The sequence below is a fragment of the Cervus elaphus genome, chromosome 26, assembly GCF_910594005.1.
Source record: "Cervus elaphus chromosome 26, mCerEla1.1, whole genome shotgun sequence".
Classification (NCBI taxonomy): domain Eukaryota; kingdom Metazoa; phylum Chordata; class Mammalia; order Artiodactyla; family Cervidae; genus Cervus; species Cervus elaphus.
In genome coordinates this window covers 12,911,118-12,924,774 of record NC_057840.1, presented here as the reverse complement: position 1 = coordinate 12,924,774, position 13,657 = coordinate 12,911,118, and the positions used below count along the sequence as shown (strand labels likewise).

The 13,657-nt window shown below is 43.8% G+C and overlaps 1 protein-coding gene across 7 annotated transcripts in view; it reads left to right on the top strand.

The window, feature by feature from the left end:
- The first annotated feature begins 367 nt into the window (after positions 1 to 367).
- Positions 368 to 13,657, top strand: part of MRAP2 (melanocortin 2 receptor accessory protein 2) — a 53,063-nt gene continuing 39,773 nt past the window's right edge. Inside the window, exons 1-2 of one of the 7 annotated variants that reach the window (XM_043888611.1) lie at positions 610 to 670; positions 6,185 to 6,251. Coding sequence is in view for 1 of the 7 variants with exons in the window: in XM_043888613.1 (XP_043744548.1) it covers positions 6,218 to 6,251 (34 nt within the window). In the remaining 6 variants the exon portion in view is untranslated. Of the gene's footprint in view, positions 458 to 547; positions 740 to 6,184; positions 6,252 to 13,657 lie in introns of those variants that run through there. The other 6 variants (XM_043888613.1, XM_043888612.1, XM_043888616.1 and 3 more) reach the window with 6 other exon arrangements.

Genomic DNA, 13,657 nt, shown 5'->3' with positions numbered 1-13,657 from the left:
GAGTTATTTCTTCTCTACAGCACTTGTCGCAATCCAACACAGGACACGTTCTTATTTGTTCTGTTGATTGCCTGTCTTTTCCCTGGAATATAGGCCCCAGGGGGCTGCTTCCCATCGCCCGATCAGGGACCAGGAGGGAACTAGGTCTCTAACTTGAAACCACTCCTGTTTCGCTCCCATCTTTGGGGGGCCCTGTCTGGGAGACCCTGTGCCGGCAGGCATGAGGAGAACAATGTGAGGTATTAAAGTAGCTCACGATGGCGAGTCCCAGCGTAACCGAACCTGAAGCCAGTACTGAGGACTTTTCCTAAGCCCCTCCTAGACCGCCTCACTCCTCGCTCAGCTCGCGGGCTCCCGTTACCTAAAGTTGGCCAAGGGGCGCACTGCCGAGCCCCGGGAGGGCTAACAATGCGCTCGGGTCCTTTTCGCTTCCTCGCGACAGGCTGTCATCCAGAAGGTGCGTGAGTGCCACCCCCGAAGCCAGGGCACTAGCGTTCGGCGGAGCTGGCTGCTCCGGCGCCCTTGAACTCGGTGGGGGTGCGGGGACGGCGCCACGCCGCCTCCGCCGCAGGTCGGGAGCGCGCGTCCCCGCCGCACCGCAGCGCCGGGAGCGCCCGGCCGGCCAGACAGCTGAAAGCGGCGGCCGCGCTCACGCACCTCGCAGGAGCCGGTAACCGCGGGCGGCACGGGGCTCGGGGGCCTGAGGCTCTGGCTCCCACGGACGGTCGGGCTTGCTGAGGTTGCGAGGGGGTGGTTTTTCGTTTGCGGACGGGGGTGGTTTGAGTGGAAGGGAGTGGGGAGGAGAGATCGGCTGCTCGAGGGTGCCCGGGGCAAGAGTGCGGACGCGTGGAGTGGACCCAAGTTCAGAGCCTTCCTGGAAGCCGATTGCTGTGCGCGTCCTGTCGGAGGGCGTCCGAAAAAGCAAAGAGCGCGGCGCCCGGGGCTGGGGTGGTGGGTCTCGCTTGCACGCAATGATAGGTCATACCTTCTCCCGCCCGGGCAGGGGGAGAACTTTCCTTGTTCTGGCCGGCCCGCCCGGATGTCCCCAGTAACCGAGAGAGCCCCCAACCCGGCGCGGGAGACCTGCCTGTCCCGGCGGAACGCGCTGCCCGCGGCTCCTGGGTGCGCGCTCCTGGCCATGGGCTGGGCTCCCGGAATAACGCGGGTTTGACCGCTGTTAGTTCATTTTGCCTGCAGGTCATTCTACTGTTTAGAGGGAAATACGGGTTCGGTTTTTTCCCCATCGTTTCTGTGTATTTAATTGAGGAAGAGAGTCGCCTCATTAGAAACTTGTTCGGAGGCTTTGTGGTTTCCGCCGCGGTTTAGATAACACGGGCAATCGCAGATGATACTCTGGATTTCATCTAACAAAATTGAAGCCTGCGATGGTGTTGTAAAAGCAAAGGGAGCTTGGGGAAAGTCTCCCTGCCACTCCAGGGAGGAGAAGGGAACTCCCACGTGTAAATTAATTCTGATAAAATCCCAAAGGTAAACGGTCATATTTCCAGTTTACAGGTGAAGAAAATTAGGTTGAGATATTAAATAAGATTTCCCAGCCAAATCCCCCAGTTAACAGTGGGGAAGCGAGGTCTGGAATCTAAGACTGTGATCCAGTGCATCACCTAAAATGCAGGCAAGAAAGCCCAAGGCTACAAGAATAAGGTCCAGAGTGCAGGAGAGGTAGCCAGGTGCTGGGGTGCCTGACAACAAACAGTTGTGTTCTTATCAGGAAGATTACCCAGTGTTTATGAAGGATGAGGTGATATTAACAGGTGACAGGAGGAGGCAGTGTTGCCCCAGTCTGCTTCCTTCTTTTCAATAAAGCAAGGGCAGCCCAAACCCCTTTAAGAGGATCCAGAAACCCTGAAACTGAGCTGAGGTTCAAGTAGCAGGCATCCCAGCTCACAGTCCCTCAGGGCAGGCTTGAGAGATGGTAGCGGATCCCCGTAGACTTCAAAAGAAGGAAACACTGAATCCTGGCAACCCTCCAGAACAAATTCTTAGAGAAGCTAGCTCAGGAGCACCAGGGAAAGGATTTACAAAATCAGTGTATGCCAAATGAACTTTTCTCTCTTTTCTAGCAGCCTAGTGGGGCTGCGGATTGGGGCACGCGGTATCCACTGTTTTTCAGCTGTGGGTTGTGACTCATCAGTGGAATGCTATCAGTGTAGTGAGTTGCACCAGCCTTTTTTAAAACATGAAATTCAATAGAAGGGACGAGAAAGGATCAGAGTGCACTGTATGTACAAGGGCAAGTATTGGGTTATGAATGTTGTGTGTGTGTGTGTGGTTTATCCCACTGCCTCTGCATGGGTGTGCATACCTAACCCTGGCTGCCCGATTGTTCCTTCCAGGCTAACTTCCTCTGCTCATCGTGGGGTCATCTTTTACTTGGCAAATAATATCATCAGCATCTTCTGGAAAATGTAGTCTTCCTCCTGCCCATTTCTCTAGGCCCCCAGGTGTTGAGGTATTTTACCAATCAGAATTCCTCTCCAAATCCTTTATTTTTGATCTTCTAATGTTGTGGGTCTGATGACAACTTGGCTGTGTGCTTCCTACTGCACAGCTTCCTTTGGTCCTCACAGCTAGGTGGCTTACATTTCACAGCTGGGGACCTGTGAATAACTCAGTCACTGCCTCCCACCCGCATCATAGATGTGTGTCCTGGCTTTACAGAGGCATACTCTCCCTAAGGATAAGGTGTGGGAAGAGTGGACACACCACAGGGCTCCATCTCTATACCTCCCTGGTGTCACTCATCATGAGACAGATATAGAGGGGACATTTTTCTGTAGGATCCTCTATAAGACCCATCTCCAGGCAAGAGATATAATGTTGAGCTCACAGTATGGTTGAAGGTCTTCTGCATTTGGGATCAATGAAAAAAGTAAAGGATGGGGTGTTTCTGCTAAGCTGCAGTTCATGTGAGAGAAGTAACCTGAGGGTCCCAGTGGCCCACCAGGCCAACATGAACCTGTGTGAAGTAGCTGCTCAAGAGCTAACATGGGTTGCAGTGATGAGAACAGGATTTAAAAAAGAAGACAAAGCAAATAGATACTTGCATGGAGCTGATTATGTGCCAGGTAGAGTTGTAAGTGTTTCACAGTTGTTTTCTCAATCCTGTCGCACCCTCATGAAGTAGGGAATGTAATTATCACTGTTGACTTTAACGATATTCACAACCTAAAAGTTGAGAGTTATGTTTGATTTGGTGGAAATTTTTAGGACTTAAGTCTGGGAGGCAGCATCTCAAGTAACCCTGAGAGAACTGCTCTGAAAAGGTGGCATGGGGGGCAGGCCATGTAAATTTTTGCAACAAAGAGCAGGTAGTCATAATATCAAACGATGATTGTTAACTAAAGAAAATTAATATTTCAAGTTAAGGAATTTAGCGCTTTTCTATGTATGGGAAGATGCAAGAGTCTGGGCTTACTGAAATCATTCCTTTGATATGCACCTCAGCTGTCTGGGACCAGTATCCTGTGTTTTTACATCCCGATTTTCCTCAGGGCTCACCATAGGAAGTGGCTGCTGGCTGCTAGATGGCAGGACTTTTCTTTCCTGACTTTCCTCAGGCTCACCAGCTCACCATCTGTGGTGGCTGCAGTTGCTGATGACTGTGACTTTCTTGTTTTCTGATATGGCAGGAAATACTCCATTTCTCATCACCATTCCCATTTAATAGATGTTGAGACTAAGGCACAGAAGGATTAAGAAATTTGTCCAAGATCATATAGGCAGCAAGTATAGAGCTGGGATTACAACATGGGCCTTTAACCACTACCATCTACCAACCTGTGACATTTGAGTCAGAGGAGCTGGGGACCACTCTACTCAGGGTCATATCCAGGGTGGCTCCTTTATAAAGGACAGAGAACAACTTCAGAGGATCCAGAGGAAGGTGATGGGATGATGAGGGTCTGAGTACCAGGCCATATGAGGAACAGGGAGTATTTTTTTTCACCTGGCAAAAAAGCAGCCTTGGTCAGTTCTGAGGACATTCCTCAGACATCTGAGGAAGAGAAAGTAGGTTTGCTTCCAGAAGTAGATCAAGCCAGTACTGGGGGATCTGTCAGGACTGGGGAAGGGATTGCCCACTGGGTGAAGGAGTGTCAGATTTCATTACTCAATGCCCTTTCTAGTGCTCAAATTCCTTGGTTTTATTAGATCTGTACCCTGGTGCCTCAGACGGCAATCTGCCTTCCGTGCAGGAGACCCGGGTTCAATCCCTGGACCAGGAAGTGGGTTGCCATTTCTTCCTGGATCTTCCCCTGAAGAAAGGAGTGGCAACCCACTCCAGTATTCTTGCCTGGAGAATTCCATGGACAGAGGAGCCTGGCGGGGCTATCGTCCGTGGGGCCATAAAGAGTCAGACACGACTGAGTGACTCACACACACACATATAAGAGAAAAATAAGCTTTCAGTAACTGGAAATGAACAGACGCTCCTAGACATCTATGTGTGCCTACAAAAATAAAATAGGGAACCAAATTAAAGTTCTGAACAAGGCACACATTCAAATTATGAGTGAGCCATCAGTAGAAGGAAAATGAGTACATGAAAGCACCCATGTATAGAGTGTAGGATATAACAGCCACAAGAAAGAATGAAATATGGTTTTCAGGAGCATAGCTAAAACTATGGATGATCAAACTAAGTGAAGAAAGTCAGAACCAGGAATATGGCAGGAAGTATTCCTTTTCCAGAAAGAAAACCAAAAATATGGCAGGAAATATACTCCATTTTTCCAGAAAGAAAAATATCATATTACTTATAGATGGAATCTAAAAAATAGTGAATTAATTGAGAGAACATAAATGGACTCAGGGACTTAAAAATCAAACTTACAGTTACTAAAGAATAAAGAAGGGCACAAGGGGTACATTAGGAGGTTGGAATTAACAAATACAAGTTATTACATATAAAATAGTCAATAACAACCTATGTATACCAAGGGAAATCTATCAACACTCTGTAATAACCCATATGAGAAAAGAATCCAAAGATGAGCAGATAGATGTGTATGTATAACTGAGAAAGCTTCTGTACATGTACAACACACACAACATTATATGTCAGTGTTAGGACAGTAAACAATAAAATTAATAAAAAAGGAGGGAATGAGACAGAAGCTTTTGGAAAGTGATCCTTAGAAACTAATTTTCCTGCTGCTCTGTCTTAAACCATTGCTTTAGTTTAAATTTCCTTTTCTGTGGAACAGAGATGGAAATACCTGGTCCCACTCCTTTCTTACTTATTAAAATATTGGTTCAGCTCCAGGCTGTAAGGAACGGTGTGTGCTGCTTGGAGACAGATTTTGGGGGTTCGTTCTGGCATATTTCACTCTAATTTACAACTCCCAGATAAGACTTCCACAGCCCCTCCACTTGCTTTGATCTTGGAGGGATGAGAAGCTGGCCAGCTGTTGGGCATAAGGAAAGAGAAAAGACGCCAGCCAGCGTCCTGCAGGGTTGCTGCGGGAGTCAGCATGCAGCAGGCCTCGCTAGCGTAGCAGGAGATTTATTGTTATAACCAGATTGGAGTTTCTTTCGTCTCCAGGCAGCACACTTTAATTCTTGGGAGACTTTGAAATGGTTGCTTCAGTAGAAAAGTCCCTAGGATTCTGCTCAAGTGTTAGTCTGAGAGTGGGAAGGATGAATCCACTGAATGCATTTTAAGGAGTAGCGGAAGAGAAAAATGAAATTAACATTTCATCAGGTCCCATAAATTGTGCCAACTCAGAGTGTGTGTTACATACGCTTCAGTGGAAATAGTAAAGAGTAGCAGTCTATACTTGATGTGTGCTTCAGACGAAGACTTCAAGAGGAGCCTTTAGAAAAGAAAAGGAAATGTTTACTTGCAAGAGAATTCAAGGGAGCCAGGCTTCAGAAGATTGGTTCATCAAATAAAAACACAATAAAAACTTCAAGGAAAATTCCCCCAGATAGTTTCCAGGATTCTCAAATGCACATAGTCTGTTGTTTATGGTTGAAAACAGCTTTCTCACATGATGGTCATATTCCCCAAAGTCATGATTTATCTTCAGACATTCCCATGGTAAGCAATCAGGGTAAAAAAATTTTTTAGGGAGTCCAGGTTTATAGGACACTTTCAAAGTTTTATGATTTTGGAGACCAAACCTACAAACAGGATGGTCATGTTATTTTTGGCTTATTTCAGGGTACAAAGTGATTTTTTTTAAAACTGGAGTATATGAAGAGCTTGGTCCCATTGGAAAGAAAGACAGGTATGCATTTTTGCTTCTCTTTGCCAGGGTGAGTCTTCAATCCATCATGGTGTTGCTGAGATGTGAAGTGAAAAATGGAAGTTGAGAATCTTTGAACTGCTGAATGTGGATGTTTTTGTCTCAGTTTAATTGTTTCTCATGCCGGTGTTACCAGGAGCTATGTAATTTCTCCCTGACTAGAGAGCATTGGTAAATTTCCTAACCCTTCAAGTTAAAATAATTTATAAGCTTCAAATGATTATTTCCCCTAAAGGTGCATTTGCTTTCCTCGGCCAAAACAACCATTAAAGGCAAAGACGGGGCAGCTAGGGGCGCTTCTTCCTTAAATACTGGTTCTGAATTCCCCTGGTTGATGATCAAGGAAAAAAAGTGGGAGATAAGTGATGGTAATAGTTATGAACATAACCTGTCTTTCTATCAACCTTTGTGTAGATTTCCCCAGAAAATATAATTCTATCTTCTGTGAAAAACAAAGCAAAAATCAACAACAAAAAACCCACAGAAATTTAAGATGCAGATCTGAAGATCTGGAAACTACTAGAAACTATATCTTGTAAACCTACATACATTCCTACCTATGCTTCTCTAAAATTTGTGCTAAATTACCACCATAGGCAAAGAGAGTTAACTCATTTTTCTGGGAGTCTGAAGTGGAGCCCAAGGTTGCCAGAAGCAAGTAGATGTTTATATTGAGCTTTCATTTGCTATTTGTAGTTATTTTATAACATGTTTAATATTAAAATGTCCTCTAAATTTTCTCTTAAATTTGATGCTCCGGGAGGTTGAACCACGTGGGACCCAAGACTTTGGGCCTTTTTGGCACCATTGGTCCTAGGAGAGAGTAGATCATTAGAAAGTGTAGCTTTGTTGCTGCTCTGTCTCCAGCTCTTAACCCATTGCTTTAGTTTAAATTTCCTTTTCTGTGGAACGGAGATGTAAATACCTGGTCCTACTCCTTTCTTGCTTATCAAAAGATTGATTCAGCTCCAGGCTGGAAGGAACAGTGTGCACTCCTTGGAGACAGATTCCATCAGCAATAAATACAAAGTGGCTTTGTTTGCCAGATCATCCTCCAAGTGATTTAAGACACAGCCAACCTCACGCTCATTAGTCTTCTTGTGCCAAATGTTTCAAAAATTCCATTAATTAAAATGGAAAGGGTGGTTGTCTTTCTATCATCGTTAAAATGGTAATTCAGCTGGCCATGATGCTTTCTAATAGCATCTATATAAATCAGTATGATGGTTTGGTGAGAGGCGCTAACAGAATCTGATTTATACTCTCGTTACTAAAATGAGAGCTTCAAGTAATCCATGTGGTGGGATTTGAAAGAAGGGAGAGAGTCCTCAAAGACTGAGAGACTTGGACAGAATTCCCTGGAGGAAATGATGACTGATTTCTACCCTCGAAGGCAAGTGGGAAGCTGGAGAGCAGGAGATGGCAGTCCAGGCTGGCAGGTGGGACAGAGTGGGCAAAACCTCAGATGACCATCTCTGAGGGTCCCCTCACCCCAGGCTCCTCTGTCCTAATGAGTCCTTCTAGTTCTTCAAAGTTTGTTGTTGTTGTTTTTAATGTGAACCATTTTAAAAATCTTTGTTGAATTTGTTGCAATGTAGCTTCTGTTTTGTATTTTGGTTTTTTGGCTGGAAGGCATGTGGTTTCTCACCTCCCTGACCAGGGATCTAACCTGTACCCCCTGCAATGGAAGGCCAAGTCCCAGTCACCGGACCCCCAGGGAAGCCGTGACGGGTCCTTCCTTTCTTAATGTCTGAGTTGTACCTGTTATCTGCTTGTCATCAGGCTGCTGTGACGTTTCTTAACATGTGTGTGTATGTGTGTTTGTTTGAGAGAGTAACATTCAACAGAGGAGAGCATCATTCTGAACTCAAGCCTCAGTGCTCTGAATTCCTTGTGGGTACAGGCCTTGACTTTTCAACCGCTGCTCTATCATTCAATGTCAAACTCACAGTGTTTAGAACTTCTTTATTGAGCTGAATTGACTCATACTAATTTTAACATGTTCATGTTCTTTCTCCTTGAGGGGCATATTAATAAGAATGTATTGGTTGATCAATGTATTGGTTGACATTGTCATATACTGGAATAGATTTTCTTTCCGAAACTGTATGTTATTTAGTGCCAGTAAGAGTGATTGGTGTAAAGTAAGTTATTTTTAAGGGCCTTTCTAGGACAGTTTGTCTAACTAATTCATCAAATAACACATCAGTTTTAAAAAATTAATTTCAACCCAGAGGAATCAGGTGGAGAGGGAGGTGGGAGGGGGGATCGGGATGGGGAACACATGTAACTCCATGGCTGATTCATGTCAATGTGTGACAGAACCCACTGCAATGTTGTGGAGTATTTAGCCTCCAACTAATAAAAATAAATGAAAAAAAAATTAATTTCAGCACCTTTATTCTTGTTTTTTTGATTAATTTATTTTCATTGGAGGATAATTTCTTTAAAGTATTGTGGTGGGTTTTGCCATTCATTGACTTGAGTCACCCGTGGGTACACATGTGTCTCCCCATCCTGAATCCCCTTCCCACCTCCCTCCCCGCCCCATCCCTCTGAGTTGTCCCAGAGCACCAGCTTCACGCATTGAACTTCAGCAGCCGTATCCTTATGCTAGGACTGCTGTAACAAAATACCTGAACCTGAGTGGCTCTAACAACAGAAATTAATTTCCCACAACTCTGCTGACTGGAAGTCCAAGGTGAGGTGTCAGCGGAGTTGGTTTGCTCCGAGGCCCATAAGGGGAGGATCTGCCCCAGGCCTCTCTGTCTTATAGATGACCACCCTTTTGCTTCCTCTCCACGTGGTGGGCTCTCTATACACCAGTGCCCCTGGTGTCTCTCCTTGTGTCCTGATCGCCGCTTCCTATAAGGACACCAGTCAGATCGCATTAGGGTCCACCCTAACAGCAGTCAAACTTAAGTACATCTTTAAAGACTGTTTCCAAATATAGTCACTTCCAAAGGTACAGGGGAGGGACTTTGCTGGTGGTCCTGTGGTTAGGACTTTGCCTTCCAATGCAAAGAGTGCAAGTTCGGTTTCTGGTCAGGGAGGTAAGATCCCACATGCCTCTGGGCCAAAACCTTAAAACAAGAGCAATATTGTAACAAATTCAATAAAGACTTTTAAAATAGTCTACATTAGAAAAAATCTTTAAAAAAAAAAAAACAAAGGTATTGGAAGTTAGGATGTCAACATATGAATTTGGGGGGACACAACTCTAATAGCATCTTATTCATGCTGCACTACACACACACAACACACATCATTGAGTGTGTGATGCAAGTAGAAAGCAACTAGGTATTCTATTAAGTTCTAGAGGCATAGATCTGAAAAGGAATTTCACTACATCTCTTTCAGTCCTTCTCCTTTGCTTTCAGAGACAGTGAATAGGCAGTGGACAGAGGCAAGACCCGAAAGGAAATGTCTGTTTGCTGTAAAAATACTGGTGCCAGGCTGCCAGCTCTCTTTCCTTGCAGAGAACTATTTTAATTGTGAGATTATCTCTCTCCTCCTTGGAGGGTGCTTAACATAGCTTTTATCTATGAAAGGATCTTTGTTAATGATAGTTGTTTGTTTTTGTTTTGTTTTGTTGTTTTACAAATTTCCTTACCTGGCAAAAAAAAAAAAATATATATATATATATATATATATATATATATATATACTGGCATCCCTGTTTTCCAGGTCCATGAAATACAGCTGGTCTCCAGGAAACATTTCCCAGAGACTAGAGCCAATTTTATGAGATTGAGGTACTTCCTTTTGGTCCTGGGGAAGCAACTGGCTTTACATGTAATCCATGAGAAGGCCCTGGAAGCTTTGGAAGGATAACTGATGGTGGACTTTATCCTGAAATGTGGCAGGCTAGTGTGACAGGGACCATGGGAGATGAAACTTAACAGAAAGATTTTGGGAAATGGAGCTAGTCTGTTTGCTAAACTAGTCAGAGTGTGAGGACCAGAGCTCACACAGCATAAATACACTGCCAGCTTCTCCCTGGCAGAAGGAAGTGTGATTCCTCACAGCCTGGACAAAGCGAGTATTCCTTTTACGTGGTGAGGAAGTGCCACATAGGCTTTTGAACTGAGCAAGGCTGGATCCTAGAAGGTTGGCTGTGGAGGAAGGACCCACAAGGGGAGGGCGCCTGGATGCCCAGCACCATCTTCTGTCGCCTGGGATGGTCTTTTACTCTGGGGAACCTCTCAGTTACCATCCCCCATCTTAGGACATTGGTCAGAAAGTGTTGATTTTTGTTATATTTTTCTTATTTAAAACATTTTAGAACATTTTGGGATGAAATATATATAACATGAAATGTACCATTTTAAAACTACAACTCAATGGCATTAGGCACGTTTACAGTGTTGGGCAACCCATCAACCACCACCCATCTTTAGAAGTTTTTCATCTTCCCAACTGAAATTCCATATTCATTAAATCAACCTGTTTGCCAACCTTTTTGGCACCAGGGACCAGTTTTGTGGAAGACAATTTGTCCATCTACCAGGGTGGGAGAGGGATGGTTTCAGGATGATTCGAATACATTACATTTATTATGCACTTTATTTCCATTGTTATTGCATCGGCTTCACCTCAGACCATCAGGCATTAGATCCTGGAGGTTGCGGACCCCGGCATTAATCAGTAGGTCTCCATTCTCCTTGCATTTGGCAACCAACATTCTTTGTATGAATTGGAGTGCTTTGGATATACCATGTAAGTGGAATCATGCAGTATTTGTTCTTAGGTGTCTGGTTTATTTCACTTAGCATGCTGTTTTGAATGTTCATCCATGTAGTTGCATATGGCAGAATTTCCTTCTTTTCTGAGGCTGAATAATATTCCACTGTATGTACATGCTACATTTTGTTTATTCACTTATCCACCAGTGTACATTTGGACTGCTTCTTTCTTCTGGCTGTTGTGAATGATGGGGCTGTGGTGATGTACAGCTATCTCTTGGAACCTCTGCTTTCATTTCTTTGGGGTATATACCCTGAGGCGGAAATGCTGGGTCATAAGGTATTCCATATTTACATTTTTGAGTACCCATTACCTTGTCTTTTATAGAAGCTACACCGTTTTGTATTCCTGCCAGCAACACACAAGGGTTCCAATTTCTCTGCATCCTTGCTAACAGTTAGTGTTTTCTGATCTGGGGACTTTTGTTTGTCTGTTTGTTTGGTAATAGCCATTCAAATGGGTGTGAAGTAGTATCTCGTGATGAAGCACTGCTTTTTGATAGCTGGTTCTTTGGCTTGTGTGTTAGTCACTCAGTTGTGTCTGACTCTTTGCAACCCCATGGGCTGCAGCCCACCAGGCTCCTCTGTCCATGGGACTCTCCAGGCAAGAGTACTGGAGTGGGTTGCCATGCCCTTTTTCAGGGGATCTTCCCAACTCAGGGAAAAAATCTGTCTGCACTGCAGGAGACCCGGATTCGATCCTTGGATTGGGAAGATATTCCGGAGAAGGGAATGACATCCCACTCCAGTACTCTTCTTGGAGAATCCCACGGACAGGGGAGCCTGGTGGGTTACAGTCCATGGGGTTGCAAAGGGACTTGATTGAGTGACTAACACTTCATGTCACTTCTTTGGCATGATTCTAGTGCTTTTAAACATTTTTATTTATTTAAAATTAGTTTTATTGGAATATAGTTGATTTACAATGTTGTGTTAGTTTCAGGTGTACAACAAAGTGATTCTGTTATACATATATTCATTCATTTTCAGATTCTGTATTCATATAGGTTATTATAGAATATTGCGTGAGTTCCCTGTGCTATACAGTAGATCTTTGTTGGTTATCTTTTTTATATGTAGTAGCATATGTATGTTAGTCCCAAACTCCTACTTTATCCCTTCCCGATCCCTTTTCTCCTTTGGTAATCATGTTTGTTTTCTGTATCTGTGAGTTTGTTTGTTTTGTAAATAAGGTCATTTATATTTTTTTAAAATTAGATTTCACATATAAGTGATATCATATATTTATCTTTGTCTGATTTCACTTAGTGTGGGCAGGAATCCCTTGGAAGAAATGGAATAGCCATCATGGTCAACAAAAAAGTCCAAAATGCAGTACTTGTATGCAATCTCAAAAATGACAGAATGATCTCTGTTCGTTTAAAAGGCAAACCGTTCAGTATTACGGTAATCCAAGCCTATGCCCCAACCAGTAACACTGAAGAAGCTGAAGTTGAATAGTTCTATGAAGACCTACAAGACCTTTTAGAACTAACACCCCAAAAAGATGTCCTTTTCATTATAGGGGACTGGAATGCAAAAGTAGGAAGTCAAGAAACACCTGGAATAACAGGCAAATTTGGCCTTAGAGTATGGAATGAAGCAGGGCAAAGGCTAATAGAGTTTTGCCAAGAGAACGCACTGGGCATAGCAAACACCTTCTTCCAACAGCACAAGAGAAGACTCTACACATGGACATCACCAGATGGTCAACACCAAAATCAGATTGATTATATTCTTTGCAGCCAAAGATGGAGAAGCTCTATACAGTCAGCAAAAACAAGACCAGGAGCTGACTGTGGCTCAGATCATGAACTCCTTATTGCCAAATTCAGACTTAAATTGAAGAAAGTAGGGAAAACCACTAGACCATTCAGGTATGACCTAAATCAAATACCTTATGACTATAGAGTGGAAGTGAGAAATAGATTTAAGGGACTAGATCTGATAGACAGAGTGCCTGATGAACTATGGACAGAGGTTTGTGACACTGTACAGGAGACAGGGATCAAGGCCATCCCCATGGAAAAGAAATACAAAAAGGCAAAATGGTTGTCTGAGGAGGCCTTACAAATAGCTGTGAGAAGAGAAGTGAAAAGCAAAGGAGAAAAGGGAAGATATTCCCATGTGAATGCAGAGTTCCAAAGAATAGCAAGGAGAGATAAGCGTATAAGAGATCGCTGAGATTCCTCAGCAACCAGTGCAAAGAAATAGAGGAAAACAACAGAATGGGAAAGACTAGAGATCTCTTCAAGTAAATTAGAGATACCAAGGGAACATTTCATGCAAAGATGGGCTTGATAAAGGACAGAAATGGTATGAACCTAACAGAAGCAGAAGATATTAAGAAGAGGTGGCAAGAATACACAGAAGAACTGTACAAAAAAGATCTTCATGACCCAGATAATCACGATGGTGTGATCACTCACCTAGAGCCAGACATTCTGGAATGTGAAGTCAAGTGGGCCTTAGAAAACATCACTATGAACAAAGCTAGTGGAGGTGATGGAATTCCAGCTGAGCAATTTCAAATCCTGAAAGATGATGCTGTGAAAGTGCTGCACTCAATATGCCAGCAAATTTGGAAAACTTAGCAGTGTGCACAGGACTGGAAAAGGTCAGTTTTCATTCCAATCCCAAAGA